Genomic DNA, 18,090 nt, shown 5'->3' on the forward strand with positions numbered 1-18,090 from the left:
AAGAGGAAAAAGGCTCTTGGATTAGCTAGGTAAACTTTATTTTGTTCCGAATAGGGAACTCACACATGCAAAATACATGTGTATGTACACACACACACGCACACACACACACACACACACACACACACACACACACACACACACACACCCTAATACTGTTCACAATACTGGTTCCTGGATGCAGACTTCTGAACTAGATTTCTGCTCCAGGCCCTCTTTGTGCTCAGTCTCTTGTTGCTATAGCTGTATCCAGATAGATTTCCTGGTGTTAGCACCCTCACACCTCCAGGCCAGGAGCTTTGCTTAGTCCCAGTGCCTGCACCAGGTCATCTCCAAGCCCACTCTTCAATGTCCGTCTCACTGGAGTGACAGAGCAGGGTTACAGGTTGAGGTGTCAGGGGGATGGGGGGGAGATGAGTGGGCTTGTAAGGTGATACTCACAGGACTTGCGGTTGCCACGAGAGCGCTTCCTTTCCCGAGCAGCTAAGGCTCTAGGACTGCTTTTGGTAACTGACTGCACCAGCAGATCCATTATCTCATCTGATGTGTCACTGGGTAAACTGGAAGCTGAAGTCTCCTCAGGGGATACAGTGGAGGCCCCCACTGCTGTGTGTGTGACAGGGGAACTGCTCTGCACCATGCCTAAGGGAGACCAGGGAGGGAAATCAGGCTAAGGTAGATTAGAACACATTCCCCTAGCAGAAGCTACAAGTCCTACCTCTGCTCCGTCGGCTGTGTACGGTATCTTCTGGCCTGCTGGTAAGCAGACTCTTCATAGTGGCATGACTGTCAGCATCACCCTGTCCTGGCCCACTGCTCACAGCCACTGGGACGGACAGGTTACTGGGGGCCTCCCCAGCCACACCTGAGAACTTCTCTGTCTAAACAGGGAAAGAAGAGTGGTTAGGAGCAAGGAAAAGGAACCATGGGGTGACAGGCAAGACCTGGAAGGGCATTTACCTCAGTGATCATGCGACCCCGAGTCTTATTCCGCTCACGGTATGTAGCCCTCTTCTGCTGCTGCTGCAGTACTCGTTCCCGGCAAGTCCGATACTCAAGAGCAAACTCTCTCAGCGTGTGACAGAATTGCATGATGCGAACTTCCCGGGCTGCCTGTGCAGTGTAGCCCAAGTAGAGGAGGAAGGCATGGAACCTAGGTAGGTTGTAGTGGGAGTTTGGATAGTGAGCCTGGTGTTAAAGGATGGTGATGGCAGTCCTATCTCTAGCTCATGGCCCTACCTGTTGCAGACTCGGCGGTGCACTACCCTTAGCATGGCTACCCGGCGGGTACACTGGGCCAGGAAGTGGGTAAGGCGGGCACGCAGAGCCGGGGCTAGCTCATGCTTTGCTAAGCTCCGAAGGCTGTCCTCAGCTGCTTGGCTCCGGCACTCCAGTTGCCCCAGGTTCTCAGTCAGCTGCTCAAAGTCCACCTCAAAAGCAAGAGGATACACAACTATCCTATATATAAGTCACTGCTTGAGGTCTGAATGCTGCATTCAGTTAGCACTGCCATGCCTGGCCTGTGAGCTTTTGAAGAGTCCAGGTCTCAGCTGTGCCCCTGGATCCAGGCTGGGCAGTTTGGGCTACAGTGTTTGTTCAAATTCCACCTGAGCAACTTAGATCCTGTCTCAAAAAGTAAAAAGCAGGCAAGGGATATAGCTCAGTGGTAGAATGCTTGCTTTCATTGCAAGACCCTGAATTTAGGCTCCTGCATCATCAAAAGAAAAAAAAGTTTACAGTTTAATACAAGAGACAGACCAGTCCAATTGCTCCAAGCAAGAACAGAAAAAGCTTCTTGGAAGAAGAGGCAACTAAACAGACCGAAAGAATTGAACGGGTGTGGTCAAGCTATTAGAGTCCATTTGCAGAGGATATATCGCCCGTATCTACAGCCTCAGCAAGCTCTGGCACGGCAGCCAACTAGGAGAAGGATTCATCCTAAGAAGCAGTGCTCCACTGTACCTCAGCCAGTCTTAGTAGAGTCTCTGCCTGGTACTAACCTTAGCACAGCGGGTGAGGGCAGGGATTTCTGAGTAGAGATCAGAGGAGTCAGGCCGAGTCTGGAGCACCAGGGAACAGAGATGATACAGCAGTGACTGCCGGCGCACTGTGTCCTTCACTTCTGACACCTTCTCCAGGTAGCTCAGCTCAAAGCCACTGCTCTGAAAGGACCCTGTCTCAGTCTGGTACTAGCTGGTTCCAGAGCCTGGACCTCCTGTCCCCAAGTGCTTTCAATTACCTTGGAACCATTGAGGAAGTTGCCAACAGCCAAAAGGGTAGCCAGGATGCAACGGAAGGTGGCATTGTGCACCAGCTGTTCCATGCCCACTTTCAGATCAAATAGTGGCTCTGCAATTTCCTGGTGTGAGGGACAAGAAGCCTTCAAGCTACATGGTCATTCCTCCCCTATTCCTACCACGTATCCCACTCCATGACCCAGGTACCCGCTCCATGCTGTCATAGTCCAGCTTGAAAGCCCAGAGTTGCAGGCGTGCAGCCAGGCCTCCAATAGAAGCAAGAGTCATCAGGAAATTCTCAGCTGGGCCCAGGGGTACATCAGGGTTTGCCAGCTGGGCTTCCTCAATCTTCTGCCGCTCTTCCTCAGTGGGCATCATAGTCAGCAGTTTCTGAAGATGCACCCAGCGCCGTAGAGGCCTTCAGTACTGTCCTGAAGCCTAAGACATTGTCTCCCACCCCTCCTTAGGCCTTCTAGGGGAGCCCCAGGTTTGGGAGAATGCGCTACAGAAATGACCATGGCCATCACCAGAAGGACTGAAGGACTGAAATTCCTGCTGAACAAAAGAGAGCTAGCACTTCACTTTCCCTTCTCATATGCTTAGGGTAGTCTTACCTCAATGCCATCCTTGCTGACAGCAAATTCATCAAAGTTGAGCAGGGCAGCCTTAATGACATGCACAGGTGGCAAAGTGGTTAGGCCAATGTTGATGGCATTGCTGCGCTTGGGGTCCAGCACTGTGGTCATTGTCCGGCGGCCCTCACCAGCTTTCTGCAAGGTTGGGAGAATGACAGTTTGAGAAGGGGAAGGAATTAGCTGGGGCAGTTCCTTCAGAGGACACTCTAAACCTTTAATCCCAGCACTTGGGAAGCAGAGGCAGGTAAATCTGTGAGTTCAAGGCCAGCCTGGTCTACAAAGAAGCAACTTCCAGGACAGCCAGGGCTGTTACACAGAGAAACCCTGTCTTGGAGGGTAAAAAAGAAAAGACAAGGCACTTTAAAGCCCTTCTCTGAATGAATCTACAACTGGAGATAAGAGAGATTTAAGGCCTGGAAATAAACTGATATTTCTAATAAGGACTCTGATTCCTAGAGAGCCTCAAACAAATCTCCTTTCTCTGTATTTCTCCATGTGAGAAATAAGGAACTAGCTCCAAAAACTCAGCTCCCCTGAACTCCCAATTCTGCCCGTCAAGTTGATTTACCTTGGTGGGTAGTACATCCTTGGCCCGGGACTCAAATAGGTGTTCCAGCCGGGCTGTGTCTACTGAGACAGGTTCTAGAGAGGCCCACAGGGTAGGGCAAGGTCCAAAGCGGTTTCCAGAGAACCCAGGGCCCCCAGCCAGCTTTAGTTCCCGCCAGAAAAGTTTGACTGTCTTCCTTTTGGTGGGGAGGGTTGGGCCATCAAGTGCTGAGCGGGAAAAAGGGGCAGCCAGGGGTGGAGGTGGCGGACAGGAACCTAAGATGGGGGGGGGAGGTGGAGGTGGAGGTGGGGGACAGGATCCTAAGATGGGTGGGGGAGGTGGAGGTGGAGGTGGGGAACCCCCAGAGAGTGAAGATGGTGGATGTGGTAGAAGTGGGAACGTTTTTTCAGACTCCACAGATGCCATGTTTAATGTGTCCTGGTCTTCATCCTCCCCTAGATCTGAGAAGTCCAAGTCCCCAATGCAGAGCTTGGGGACACGGGTAGGAAGCTCGTGGACAGGCTCAGCCTTGGGACTTGGTGGTAACACTGGCTCCTTGGGTTCCGGCTCAAGGCTCTGCTGGGTCCGGAGCAGGATTCGGGAAACAGGGCTCTGAGGTGTTCTAGGTGCAGAGGCTGGCTCTGGGGAGTCCCACAGTTCCCTGGTGCCTAGCAAAAGGTAAGTAACTGTCAGTTGCATGCCCTCTATGGGCAAGAAAGCAACATGGTGGTGGGGGTGTGGAGAATGCTAGAGAGATGGATGGCTGAGCAGTTAAGACCCTGACTGAGTTCAGTTCTCAGCACTTAAAGCTGGGTGGCTTACAACCAAGCACTCTTAACTCCAGTTTCAGGGCTCTAATGTCCTCTTCTGACCTTTGTGGATACCCATAAATGTAAGGCATACACGCTCACACACACATACAAATAAAAAAGGTTTGGATAATACATATCCCCCCGCCCCAAAAACATTTTTGCAGTGGTGGTAGCATATGCCTTTAATCCCCATACTCTGTGAGTTTGAGGCCAGCCTAGTCTACAGCGCAAGTTCCAGAACAGCCAGGGCTACACACAGAGAAACCCTATCTTTACAACAAAATAAGCTGGGGTTTGAGAGATGGCTTAGTGGTTAAGCAAGCTGGCAGCTCTTCCAGAGGACAAGGGTTCAATTTCCAGCACCCACATGGTAGCTCACAACTGCCTGGCACCCTTGCACAGTCATACATGCAGGCAAAAATGTCAATGGACATAAAAATAAATAAATTTTAAAAATAAACCCTTTTTAAAATACAACAAAACAAGCCGGGCAGTGGTGGCACATGCCTTTAATCCCAGCACTCGGGAGGCAGAGGCAGGTGGATCTCTGTGAGTTTGAGGCCAGCCTGGTCTACAGAGCAAGTGCCACAACAGCCAAGACTGTTTCACAGAGAAACCCTGTCTTGAAAACAAACAAAGAAGAACAAAAAAAATTCATGTGTATGAGTGTTTTGCCTGTATGTATGTGTGTGCAACAAGTGTATGTGTGGCACTTGTGGAGGTAATAGTAACATCAATTTTAAAAAAGAGGCTATGAATTTGAAAAAGCAAGGTGAGAGGTACAGGGGAGAAAAGGAAGGAGAAAATGATATAATTATAGCGTAATTTAAACATTATTAAGGGGCTAGAGTGATGGCTCAGTGGTTAAAAGCAATGGCTTCTTTTCCAGAGGACCCAGGTTCATTCCTAGCACCCACAGGGCAGCTCACAACTGTTTGTAACTCCAGTTCCAGAGGATCCAACACTCTCACACAGACATACATGCCGGCAAAACACCAATACACATAAAATGAGCAAAACTTTCAAAAATTATTAAGAAGGCAGCATAGGATTCCCCCAAACTAGAGTTATATAGATTGTTGTGAACTACCATGTGAATGCTGGGAATCAATGAAATACAGGTCCTCTGCAAGAACAACAAGCTCTCTTAACTGCTGACTGAGCCATCCCTCCAGCCCTTAGGGCTGGTTTGTTTATCTTAAAAAGAAAATAGTGTGATTGGATTCTGCCTGAGCAACTAACTACCCACCTGATGGTGACGATCCATCAGTCTCATCCACTGTGGCTCCAGCCAGTGTCTCTGCCCGGCCCTGGGCCAGAGCAGCCTGCTTCTCTGTTTCTGCTGCTGCCACATTCTCCAGGAACCGGGCTCTGGGGAGAGGTACTTGTCAGTGATAGTGTCTGACGCAAGTCCAGCCCAGGGTGGTAAACATGCCTTGCTGAGCTACTGGGCACTGCCCTCAGTTGCAAGCACACACAGGCACAGGGAACAGTCCATGCACTAGACACACCTCTGCCCACTCCACCAAGGCTCAGCCCCATTCATTCCTATATATCTGGGGAGTTACAACCAATTTAGCATTCTTGGCAAAGTATAAAAGTTCCACTTGACATCTAATTTGCAGCCTTGCTGAATCTAGATAAGACCTGTAGAGTAAGGGAAGGGGGTAGTTGTCCCAATGGGCACAACAGACTTTCTCTTGCATGTCTGTCTGCTTTTAAGAGTTATGCTTGAGAAAAGGGCCTGTTAAACAGTGTGCACTCAGTTTGTGCTGAAATAATGAATGTGATCTATTGCTGTCTTCCTTTCTTCCTGTTCCTTTTCATCTTTCCTCTCCCCTCCTCATTTCCCCCTTTTTTGAGGAGAAGTCTCATGTAGGCCAGACTAGTCCAAAACTCACTATGTAGCTGAAGATGACCTTGAACTTCTGATCCTCCTAACTGCACCACCAAGTGCTCGGATTACAAGGTGTGTGCCACCAAACCTGTCTCCAGGGTTTCTAGTCCCTTCAGCCCCTGTTAGTTCAGTCCCTGCCCTTCCTCCAGCCTTAGTTCCTCCACCATCCACACCACACTTTAAATACCTCTCCAAACTCATTCACAAGCTATCTGTCCATATCCATATCTCTGGTCTAAGCTACTCAGGCATCACTATCACTACAGTCTCAGTGACCTGCTCCCTGTGCTTCAGTGTTTGGGTTACTAAGGAGGCATACGTCTGGGAGAAGAGGTTTCTGAGAATCCTTCTAGTAGGGTTATATGAACTCCTGCTGGGCAAGCAATGCTGAAGCCCTGAGCACATGGCAGACCTGGCAGACTGGCCTCTGTACTTACTCTAACCTGGCCTGCCCAGTAAGGGACTGGGGGACAGGTGGGCTCTCAGGGGCGCTGAGTAAGGGGATGAGAGAAAGACATGGTAACTATGGTGCCAGCTCCATTCCAAAGTCCATTTGTTGTACCCATACTGAGCTGGACAGTGGTGTCACAGTTCCTTCCCATCCACAGTGGTAGGAAGAGAGCTAGGATGGCAGGACATGGGGAATTGGAAGTGGTAGAAACAGACAGGAAGCTGGACAAGGTACAGTAATAACAAGGACAAAGCAAAAGGAGTGACAGAAATGGAAGGGCAGAAGGTGAAGAGGAAGACATGACAAGAGGCCACGGCAGGTGAGGTGAAACACAGGAAATAAATAAAGAGAAGACACAGAAGGAGGAGGTCCAGTCAGAGCCAAGCCTCACCCTCCTGCAGTCACTTACCAAACGGGAGCAGTTTGGTGAAGTCTGAAAAGAAAGAGAAAGCACGCGTTTGGGCAGAGGAGGCTGAGCCCGTGGAGGGGCGCAAAGTGGAGGGACAGCTGGAGACAGGGCCTGGGGGTAGGGCTCTATTTCCCTACTTACTTGTAGATGCTTCTTTCACAGGAACTGTCCACTGATGGTCCCACAGAAATGGTAGGAAAGAGGTTCACTGAGGTACGGAGGCCAGAGGCTGGGCCAGTAGGGCTGATGCCTGGACTTGTCAGCAAGGTGGGGCCAGGGAAGGAGGTGGAGCCTACTGGTGAAGCAGGGCCTGTAGAGCTAGAGGCAAGGCCTGTTAACAGACAGGGTCATGCCTGGCAGATTCACCCCTTCGTATATGCCCAGGCATGTACTTACCCTGGTTCTGGGATACGCACAGGACAGCCTCCACCTTCTAGTGACCTTCTGCTCCTTTTGCCCTCCTCTGAGGATGGCTTCCGTCGCTCTCGTCGGCCACCTGCAGCTGCAGCAGCTGCAGCCTCTTCCATATCTCCATCCTCAAAGCGAAGGGCACTCTAGTGGAGGTGGCCAAGATGTGAGCAAGCAGCTGAGGCCTGAAAAATGGGACAGGTACTAGGGAACTGCACCCCTCCCTCCTAACCCACCTCATAGAGCATTAGCTGTGTTCGCAGGTCAACATCAGTGCCAGAAGTGCCCAAGAGGCGTTGGACCAGTGCTTCCATGCCCTGCTGCTCCAGGGCATCTGTCACATCATAGAAGGAGTCCTGGTCTGGGAGTGCTGCCAGTGTCTGGAAGGTGGGGTTAGGAAGCCAAGGCTGAGGTTGACGTGTGGGGATCATGGGCCAAGGGTCCACAGGTAGCACTTGGTCCCAGTTTCATACCTTGTTAATAAGAGTGACAGTGTACACCAATAGCTCTGGGTCAGCTCCATTCTTCTCTTCCAGGATGGACACCAAGTTGGCCCAGGGAAGAGTACCTGCCACATGGGAAGGGAGGTAATCATGGGAGTGGGAGCAGTAGGAGAGAGGGCTAAGTGGCAGAGAAAGGAAAGGATAGGCTCTGACCGGTGGTGCTGGCTACAGAGTTGACTGCCTGGATGAACAGCGGTGCATTGTTCTCAGAATACTCCACAAACACCAGCAGCAGCTTCAGGGCTGTCTTTACCACCAAGCGGGACTAGGAGAAAAGGCAATTCACATGAGTGGGGCTTGGACCAGACTATTAGTTCCTGGAGGAAGAGGAAGGACTCCTGGGGCTAAACCCAAAGAGAAGGGTCTAGGTAGAAAGACCCAGGTTCTGGGCTGTGCTTGAAAGTGCCATTTAGTTTTCAAGGGGCCTCAGGCTTACTCCAACCCTTCCTACTTTGTAGAAGGGGAAACTGAGGCTCAGAAGGAAACACTAGGGAAAGGGTACATATGTTTGTATAAAGCCACTTACCAGGCTAGCACACAGTGTGTACAGCCACTGCACAGTCTCACTATGGGCCACCACCCCCAGCATCCCATCCACAAAAAGCATCAGCTGGCCCAGGGCTAGAGAAAGAAATGGGAAGAGGTTAGTGGGGATGGGTGGGTGGGTATGGGAACAAAGGTCAAGGGGAAAGTAGAGCTGACCTCGAAGGATGTAGCTCTGGTAGTTGTGATCAGCAGCAGCACCCACACGGATGAGGCAACTCAGCCCCTCTGAGTGTACAAATTCAGGCACCAGGTCCTTGTCTTCCTGAAGGCACCATGGGGAAGTTTAAGTGGGCTTAGGGTGGACACCAACCCTCTGCCCAGCTCTGGATCTTACCTGGAATATCTGCTTTAATGAGAAGAGAGATCGGCGGAGCTCAGGGCCACTGGAGCCATACAACTTTTCTGTAAGGGGTAAGTGGTTGTGAACAGCTCAAGGGAACGCAGGCAGTGTCTTCTTCCACTAGTACATACCTACAACCTCCTACCAAAGAAGACTCTAGTATTCTCAAACCTCCCTTCTACTTTCTGACTCTGGGTCCCCTCCTCTGTCACCGATACATCAGTCCAACTGTGGCATCAGTCTTGACCCCAGAAGGAAATATCAGAAAAGGGAGAGAGGAGGACACATCAGATCTCCAATCCACTCAATCCATAGTCCAGCACAGGCCTGAAAGGAGCTAGTCCAACTAGGCTACAAAGGAAAAGCAGGGAATAAGACAGCTGGGGATTGCTGGACACCAAAGATGCCACATACTTACCCAAGATAGCATTGACCCTCACAGAGAGCTGGGTCCGCAGGATCAATGTGGGCTTCCGCCCTTTGCTAAAATCAAGCAGCCATGTTAGTGGTTCCCAGATGATTCCTCAAGATCCCACCCTCAAAGCAAAGACATCCACATGTGAACCCTGGCCCATTCCTTCCCTCCTAACTGCTATTCCAGGGTCCAAATGTTAGCCAAACAGGAGAGTATGTATAAACATAAGTAACAATATGTGGGAGTGCCCCTATTTCCAGGTAATAGTGGGGATCCCCCAAGCATCATTCCCTGCGTTTACCTACACCCCAGGCTACAGACTGTCTGAGCTGCTGATACCTGAGCTGGACCCTGGTGGGGACAAGGTTGGGGGCTTTGACCAGATCCATTCAAGCCCCTGAAAAGAAGAAGGAAGGGTTCCCTAACCTCCCTCACCCTTTCAGCTCTGACCTGATCTCTTCATAGAAGCCTTCCAGCATCTCCCGCTGTTCTTCTAGGGATAGCTCCGGGTCCAAGTAGTATCCTGATGGAGACACTTGCAGTGCACAGTCCTCCAGCTAGGAAATCAAGGAATACAGCTCTTAGGGCTAGTGCTACACTCAGATTGTTGTTTGTTTTGTTTTTGTGCTATGGGGAATCAAGCCCAGGACTTCCCACATGCTAAACCATTGAACTACACAGCCCTGGATTTTTGGTTTGTTTTGTTCGTTTGGTTTTTGCCTTTTATTTTATGCTAACAAACATAAATGAGGAAGGGACATGAAGGAGGATAGCAGGAAGTTACTGCCTTCAAGGAAGTTCACAGCCTTGTGGGGTGATAAGCTTCAGCCACAAAAGCATTCAAGTTCAGAAAGAAAGTGTTAAGTGTTCAGGGAGGTGCAAACCCAGTTGGGAGTTTCTTCCAGCAGAATATGGCACAGATACTAGTCCACAGACTCCCTAGTCCCTCTGCTTCTCAAAGGCTTTCTGTCCTTTTCCCACGTGAGCTACAGTTACAACCATTCTAGATTTTTAAGTCTAATGCTGTCAGACCTCAGATAGGAAGGCACCAGCTCCATCTACCTTCATTTTTCATGTTTCCCTCCTGTAATCATGGCTTACCACTTTAAAAAATGGTTATAGGGGCTAGAGGGATAGATTCGGTGATTAGGAGCACTTGCTGCTCCAGCAAAGGACCTGGGTTCAGTTTCCAGCACTCCCATGGCAGCTTACAACCATCTGTAACTCCAATTCCCAGGGTTCTGATACCTTCTGCTGGCTTCCACAGGCACCAGGCACATTGGTAGTGCACATACATAAATGAAAGCAACACACTCATAACCATTCAAAATAAAAATTAAAATCTAAAAAAGGAGAAACTGTTTATAGCAAAGCCTAACTCCTAATACTCTAGGAGCAACCCTGTGCCTCTCCCTCATACTTCCCGCATTGGCACAGTGCTGATATGCAGAGCTAATGACAATCCCTCTACCTCTGGGGAGAAAGGGGGTCTTCTGGTGGCTATCTCACTGGGCAAGTCACCAACAGTTTTCCTGGGATTTGGTCAGCTCTGCCTTGCTCTGAACCCCACCCAAGGGCTTTCAGCTATTCTTGGTCCCTGGAGGGACAGGGAATCAAGCTCCCTGCCCCTGCCTCTGGCTAACACCCATTGCTCTTTGCCTCAGAGCCTGACCTGGCTCCTTCCTGGCAGTTTAGCCTTTGGGGCTCTTGGGTGATCCCCCACCCCCACCCTGCCCCTTGCCTGGGACATGGGACACAGGACAAACACTCCAGCCTGTTCTCTGTCCAACTTCCTGCCTGGCTGCCTGCCCTCCCTTGGGCGCCTTGGACGGGCCTGGCCTTTCTCTTCTTCCAGGGAGCAGAGTCATCTCCTGGGTCTACTGGGAAACAGGTCTGAGAGGAGATTGCAAGTTCTCAGGGCTGGGGTATCTCATCAGGGCCAGAGCTCAACTGAGGGTAGCCTTCCCCAGGCCCACCCCCATGTAAGCCCAGCTACATGGCCCCAGTGTTGCTTGGACTGCAGGATCTGGGGCCCTTAACATGCCTCCCCCAGGGATTGCCTCCAAATCACACACAGAATAGCTCATTTATTGGAACACCCATGAACCAGAGACTGGTTTTAGGTCTGCAGGAAACACCGACAAGTCAGCTCTGACTCAGAAAAAACTCACTAGTAAGTATGGATTCACAACTTCTGTGAATTCTAAGGATGTACCAAACTACTATAAGTACCTGACAACCACTTGCACACCAAGGTCTGTGGCCAGGAATGGCTGAGCACAGGCCAAAAGCACATCCAGAGATGTTAGGCCCACCATACTATCCTGCCTTCCTCCATGTACCCTGTTCAACCCTAAGTAAGCAGAGAATGGTCCTCTCCCTCCAGGATGTGATTTGGGGCAAGGGGCACAGTCCCAAAGGACACATGACCATCACTCCAGCCTCCTCAGCTACATAGGTTTAAGCTTTTGTCATGGATGTAGACGTGGCCTCCCCAACTATTTCACCCATCCGATCCTGCTAGTTATAGGAAAAGATCTAGAGATCATTCAGCCTGGTGTCTCCAGGTCTGCTTCCGCTCTCAGTGGTCTGTCCGGAGTAGATGTGGGAGGTTGAGGGCCAGGATCAGGCCAACAGCAAGAAGGATAGACTTCTTGTCAGCAAGATGGTGCTTATCCTTCACACTCCTGGCCCCTTGCTGGGATCGCCATTCTGAGAGGCAAACCTCTGGGACTCTTTTCTCACACCCTGGGACTGGGCCAGGTTTGAGCAAGCCCAAACCCTAATCTTTGATGACACTGCTTTAGGCTAGCACAATGTATGGGCCTCCATCCTCCACCCTGGCTTCTGTCTTCCTCACTTCTGGCCTCCATCTTCTGGGCAGTCCCTTCCTCATTCTTCCCAAGCTTCCCTCAAGTTGGCCTCCAGCCATTGTTATCTCCTTAGTCTCCCAGCTCAGGCTTTTCTGGCAGCCCAAAAGCACAAGTACCTTGGTCTTTTGCAAGAATAATAAAGGCTCCTACCACAGGGTAATTTCTCAAGCCTCTGTCTTTGTTTTTGTTTGTTTGATTTGGATTTTGGAGATAAGCTATGTAGCACTGGCTATCCTGGAACTCACTTTGTAGACTAGGCTGGTCTTGAAATCACAGAGATCCTCCTGCCTCTGTTTTGGGATTAAAGGTATGAACTACTACACCTGCTTCCTCTGTTTTTTAATAAATAAATAATTTTTAAAAAATATTTATGTATTTATTACAGTGTTTTGTCTGCATATATGCCTGAAGGCCAGAAGAGGGCACCAGATCTCATTACAGATGGTGTGAGCCACTATGTGGTTGCTGGGAATTGAGCTCAGGACCTCTGGAAGAACAGCCAGTGGCTCTTAACCTCTGAGCCATCTCTCCAGCCCCAAAATTGTTTTTTATAGAGCTGGAAATCAAACCCACAGCCCTTTCCATGCTAGGTAAGTACTAAATCACTGAGCCACAGCCTTACTTTATTATTATTTGTTATATATTATTAGTTATTATGCTGTACATTTATTTATTTACTTATTTAGAGACAAGATTTCATGTAGTCCAGGGTGGCCTCAAACTCACTATAGCTGAAGATGATTCCTGATTCTCCTGCCTTTCTGTTCTCTAGGATTACAGGTATAGGCTACTACTCGGGACTGACATAGGTTGTTTTTTGGGTGGGGTTAATATTCTTGAGACTTTTATATATATGGTTTCATATGCAGATCAAGCTGAGCAGACCAAGGTGTCTACTCCCTATTAAAAAATTATTTATTTACTTACTTCTGTGTGTATGAGTATGGTTGTGTGCATGCCAAGATGTTCATGGAAGCAGAGGACCAGGCCTCATTTATTGTGTCTTTACCCTGAGCCAAATCACTAGCCCCCTACTGTTTTTGATGACAATGTAATCATGTAAGAAATAATAGATAGGACAGGGAACAATGAAGATAGAGGGCAGGGTGAAATTCATGCTGAAGGACTCTTGTTTTAGGAAAATAATTGGACCTCCGAATACAGGACCCTTTGCTCTGAATAGCAAGCTTTCTGTTATCTGAGGCTCCAGCTACACAGTGACTTCCTGGATGAGCTGAAAAGGATGTACCTTAGGCAAAGAAACCTGCCTTTGTTATGCGCCTCTTCAGTGCTAGATAAACAAATTGCCTTTTAAAGGCAAAAAAGACAAAAAGATAAGGTATCCTGTAGACCAGGTTGGCCTAGAACTTGTAAAATAGCTGAGGCTGACTTTTCCCAGTATTAGTTTGGTATTGTAGCTTGGCTTACAATACCTGGTTTTTGTTCTTTTCTTTTTTTCTCCGCTTATCTCTCCTACTTCCTTTCTTCTCCTCTTCCATTATGGACAGGGTCTCTTAGCTTCAAACCCATGGCAATCTTCCCGACTTAACCATGCCTCACTTTAGGCTGCCTGTTTCATTTGATTTTTCCATTTTAACAAGCAATGAAACCAAAGTTCAGAAATAGTCAGGCACAGTGCTGTACACCTACAATATTATCACCCAGGAGGCAGAGGCAGGAGGATCTTCTCAAGTTCTAGCCAGTCTGATGTATGACATCCACATTGAGTTCTATGGCAGCCAGTGATATATAATGAGACCCAATCTCAAAAGAACAAAGTAACAGAGCCTTTAATCCCAGCACTAGGGACTGAGATAGTGGAGCAGGTGGACCTCTGTGAGGTCCAGGCCACCTGGGCCTTCACAGAGAGATCCTGTCTCAAAAACAAACAAACAAACAAAAATCCAAAACAAGACAAAAAGAAATATTGTGAATTGCCACAGGCAAACAAAGCCCATAATGGAACCAGGGTTAACTGACTATATCTTAAGTGGATGGCTCTTGGAAATGTTCCAGAAAACCTTGACAGAGAAGTGGATGGAGGGCGGGGGACCTACAATATTGCTTCTAAACTTCTTAGATTCTGCAAATACCCAAAACTTGTCTCCCCAGTTCTAGTGAAAGAATACAAATAAACAAGCACACAAACACTAGGAAAACTGTCTATTTTTGCCGGTTACCACTCCCAGGATCTAGGCTGTAGGGTCATCTCTTACCAGACCCTGCAACCCTCAGCTTCTTTAGTTTAGAAGGACCAACAGATGGAACATGCAGACTACAGAAGACTAGGGAACTGCAGTTCATGCCCCTACTTCAGATTTCTAGTTTTCCAGAGACTCCCATAGCAGAGGACTAAAGAGCTCAGTTTATCAACAGATAAGTGCTCCCTCCCCCACCACATACACACAGTCCTCTTAATCCTTAGGGGGTTGGGCATGGCAGCATATGACTATAACATTTGCATTCATGAATCTAAGGCAAGAAGAATGAGAATTTGAAGACACTGTGTGAAACCACATTTCCTGGAAAAAAAAAAAAATCCTAGGTGGAGGAATAGGGTGGGTGGGGATGTTAGCTCAGTTGTATAGTGCCTGCCTAACCTGCATAAGGCCCTGGGTTTGATCCTGCAGAAAACAAAACAAAACAAAACAAAATCTTTGGGGACTCCTTCAGTTGGCATCTATCCGGGCAGGTCAAATTCACACTTGAGCTTTCTTGCCACAAGAGCTATGAGGGGTAAACTGAGGCTGGAGCAGAGTCAGGGCATATTCTGGGACCTTTGTCCACCTTTGCTCTTTTTTAGTCACAGCTAGCTGAGGAAACTAATGATATGACCAAACACTGAAGGGCAATCCTTGCTGTCAGTAAGGCTCTCCAGCCTTTAACACAAGGTCCAAGAAGCATTCTAGGTCCCCCTGCCCAGAGCCCAAGGAAATAAATGCCAGTGACATACCAGGTGCAGCAGGGCTTGGCTCTCAGGAAAAGTTTCTAGGGCTCTTTCCATAAGGAAAGATACTTGTACTTGTGTTAGACTGGAATTAGGGTTTAAGACATCAAAGGGTCAATTCTCTTCTGGGCAGGGCAAGTCCTTAAACTGAAAGAGCCCAAGCTTATATGAGAGGAAGACTCTTCGAGTTTCCCTAGGGACACTAGGCCTAGCCTATGGTATTGCCAGGCTCCCCAACCCCCAAACAGAAGATGAGTCAGAGGCTGTGGCCAGGAGCTTCCTCCTAGACATGGAGGAAATGAGCTAAGTTTCTCAGACTGGCAAGCTCTGAGTCGCTTAAAAAGGGTGCCCCTGGAGGAACTGGAGTCCAGTAGGGTGAGGGGTAGGACCCCAGGGAGGCTTCAGGGTCTGCTAGGGTGATAGAGAGAGACCAGTACCCAGAATGGCAGGTCTCTTGATTGTAATCTACTTTCTTCCAGACAACTACACATAGAATGAAGCAGTGGACAGGGAGAACCTGTCACCCTATTTTTGCCCTATAGCCTACAACAGGGATATCTGGCTTTCCAGCCCATCTCTTCCTTCTGGAAGGTGAGCAAGGTATACTGTGCTTCTGGGACACCCACTTATACACTCTGGAGAGGAACCAGCTGTTGAAATGTCCTGCAGGGAATCCTGCTTTTCTCCTCCCTCAGTTCTCTGATGTCCCTGCCCCTGCCCTATTCTCAATCCCTCTTCCTCCAGCCTTCTATTTTGAGTCTGTGGTCACAGTTTATATTTGGGACAAGCACATCACAGTGCATCTGACCATTCCTGGCAAAGCTGTCAACTCCAGGGAGTTCTGGCTCTAAACAGTGTAACTTTATGCCTTTCCCAAAGCCTCGCAGTGGGGGAAGGAGCAGATTTCCGAGCAGCAGGTAGGAGATCCTAAAGGTGGTCACACCAAGAGGTACAGAGCTAGAGTAGGAAACACATCTTTCATGGAGCTCAATTGTGTCCTCAGCTAAGAAGCAGAGAACAAGACACAGCACCTAGTTGAGAAGACAGTCTTGTATCCATCCATTCATACTTCTATACACCCAAACACACACACACACACACCACTGAACCCAGGAGCCTTGTTGTACAGGCTAGAAACATGCAGTCAGTTTTCTAAATGAAGTAGGAGGCTCTGAACCTCATTTTTAAATAACCCAGGCCTGCTTCCAACTGTGAAGGGGGGTGTCCTAGAGTGAGGGAATGAATTATTGCCTTCTTTCTAGCGTTATGAATATATATATTTGTGGTATGGGGGAGCAAACCCAGGACCTTGCATATAAATGCTATGGCTTTAGAGCCTGCCTTATTTCTGGCCAAGGACTTTTTATTAGTTTAGAGGCTAAGTGGCCTCAGTTCCACATCTCTTTCTCCTCAATCTGTCCGAACATTTTTAGTTCAGCACCCTTTTCTCTGTAGTCAGACTGAATGCCAGGGGACCTCAGACTGGACATGCTTTCTCCAGACCCCTTTGTGAACAGAATAGGAGGAGCTGACTGCACCAAAACTCTGGAGGTGGGCATATTGTTGCATCCTTCCAGCTGTGGTCTTAAAGCTGGGGCTCTGCCTGGATACCCGCCACTCCCCAGGCCAAGTTTCCCGGACCCCTCCTGCCTGCACTTGGAGGCGGGGCTGGCTGCAACGCAAGGAATGCAGTCTGGGGGCCTGGAGCTCAGGGCACATTCCAGGGGAGACCCCGGGCCTACGGGCCATGTTTGCGCAACTCCGCGCCCAGTAGAGGCACCCCACCGACTCCCTCCCTTCTTCCTCACTGCTTCCAGCTAACCCACAGGTCGGGAACCCTGGGGGTGGTAGTCTGTATGCCTCCGGGAGTCCTGGCCCGGAAAAAGCAAGCCGGAAAGGGATGCCTGCGGGGGGTAGGAGGAGGCAAGCTGGAGGGAGGGGTGGTCCCGCTGGCCATCTGGAAATGAGCCTCTCTTAATTGTGCAAAGTCAGCCTAGGAACGCCGGCAAACTAGGGCAGGCCAGCAGTTTAAAATTAGCCTGGCCCGCCCTCTCCCTTCCAGGAGTAGGCTACCAGCGGCGGGCCTAAGGGACCGTGGGGGCGGTGACTCAAAGGGCTTTTCCACCCGTGCTAGGGCTTGGCTGCTTCCAAGGGACTCCTCTTATCCTGGAGGGCACTCCCAATCTCCACTAGCCTGGGAGAGACGGTATTCCAAGGACCCACTCCCCTCCAGGTCGTCCCTAGGCCCGCCCCTCTTTGTGGCCCCGCCTCCAACTTACCTGAAGCAGGTGGAAACCGGCCCCTCCCAACTCCACTTCCCGATCCGCTACAACCCGAAAGGCTACTGACCCCCTGCCCACTGCAGCAACCCTGGCAAACAGGCAGCGAGGGGACCCCAAGCACCTCTTCAGGAGGGCCTTACTTTTAAGGGAAGCCGGGTGGAGCAAATCACAAACTCATTTTCCTTCTACAATGTCTCAATTTGAGTCTCCCCCTGTAGGCAGAGTAGCGTAGATCGTGGGACCCCGGCCGGAGACTTTTCCGGAGGCGAGCATCCGCTACAGTCTCTATGCTAGAAGCACTGCCTACCGCCCCCCTCAACCTCCGAGCGCAAATTTCTCCGTAGCCCCCTCACCTTGAGAGGCGCCCCCAGGAGGCGGTGCAGCGCAGGGATCTGCGCACTCAGGGGCAGACCCCCGTCCAGGCTGCAGGTAGGGGCCCGGCGTGGTTCCGGGAAGTTGGCACATGCGAAAGGGTCGGTGTCTTCCAGGTACTGCACTCTCACGGTTACCACTGATACTGGGTCCCCATCCCCGCGGTCTTCCTCGCCCGCCATGGCTCTGCCACCGGCTATTACCGGACGCCTCTGTGTCCCGGCACTGCTGCAACTTCAGCCTGACTAACTTCGCTGTTTGGGCCGGGCCCGGACGCTGGGGACTGGAGGGGCGGAGCCAGAAGGAGGTGGGGCTGAGGAAGAGGGTGGAGCCAAGACTAGGCTGAGAGCGCGCGCTTGGGGTTAACCACTGCCAGAGGCGGCGCTTGGGTCAGCCACTCAGAGAGCTGGTGATCC

General features: G+C 50.0%; 1 protein-coding gene across 2 annotated transcripts; it reads right to left on the reverse strand.

Annotated features, from left to right (window-relative positions):
* Nucleotides 1-16: 16 nt before the first annotated feature.
* Fhod1 (formin homology 2 domain containing 1) lies at nucleotides 17-18,031 on the reverse strand. Of its 2 annotated transcripts, none has more exons than XM_027405807.2 (22): nucleotides 17,656-18,031; nucleotides 9,651-9,757; nucleotides 9,204-9,268; nucleotides 8,780-8,847; nucleotides 8,602-8,707; nucleotides 8,426-8,520; nucleotides 8,053-8,164; nucleotides 7,870-7,964; nucleotides 7,633-7,803; nucleotides 7,385-7,542; nucleotides 7,130-7,306; nucleotides 5,481-5,602; nucleotides 3,441-4,087; nucleotides 2,852-3,007; nucleotides 2,445-2,627; nucleotides 2,240-2,359; nucleotides 2,001-2,162; nucleotides 1,240-1,430; nucleotides 961-1,153; nucleotides 719-881; nucleotides 442-642; nucleotides 17-360 (listed from the first exon to the last, which is right to left on the reverse strand). In XM_027405807.2, exons 1-22 carry the CDS (start codon nucleotides 17,854-17,856, stop codon nucleotides 278-280), a joined length of 3,576 nt encoding a protein of 1,191 aa, XP_027261608.1. In that variant the 5' UTR covers nucleotides 17,857-18,031; the 3' UTR covers nucleotides 17-277. The 2 variants fall into 2 exon arrangements, with proteins under 2 accessions (XP_027261608.1, XP_027261609.1); XM_027405808.2 differs by having other exon boundaries at nucleotides 7,633-7,776; nucleotides 17,656-18,026.
* Between the last annotated feature and the right edge of the window lie 59 nt (nucleotides 18,032-18,090).

The sequence above is a fragment of the Cricetulus griseus genome, chromosome 3 (assembly GCF_003668045.3).
Source record: "Cricetulus griseus strain 17A/GY chromosome 3, alternate assembly CriGri-PICRH-1.0, whole genome shotgun sequence".
Classification (NCBI taxonomy): Eukaryota; Metazoa; Chordata; class Mammalia; order Rodentia; family Cricetidae; genus Cricetulus; species Cricetulus griseus.

What these genes read in the sequence shown, in the direction of transcription:
- Fhod1 (XM_027405807.2), bottom strand. Translation starts at nt 17,856, where the DNA reads ATGGCGGGCGAGGAAGACCGCGGGGATGGGGACCCAGTATCAGTGGTA. An exon ending in GGGGTCGCATGATCACTGAG is followed by an intron (nt 882 to 960) that starts GTAAATGCCCTT and finishes TTCCCTGTTTAG; the next exon opens with ACAGAGAAGTTCTCAGGTGT. An exon ending in TCGTGGCAACCGCAAGTCCT is followed by an intron (nt 361 to 441) that starts GTGAGTATCACC and finishes CTGTCACTCCAG; the next exon opens with TGAGACGGACATTGAAGAGT.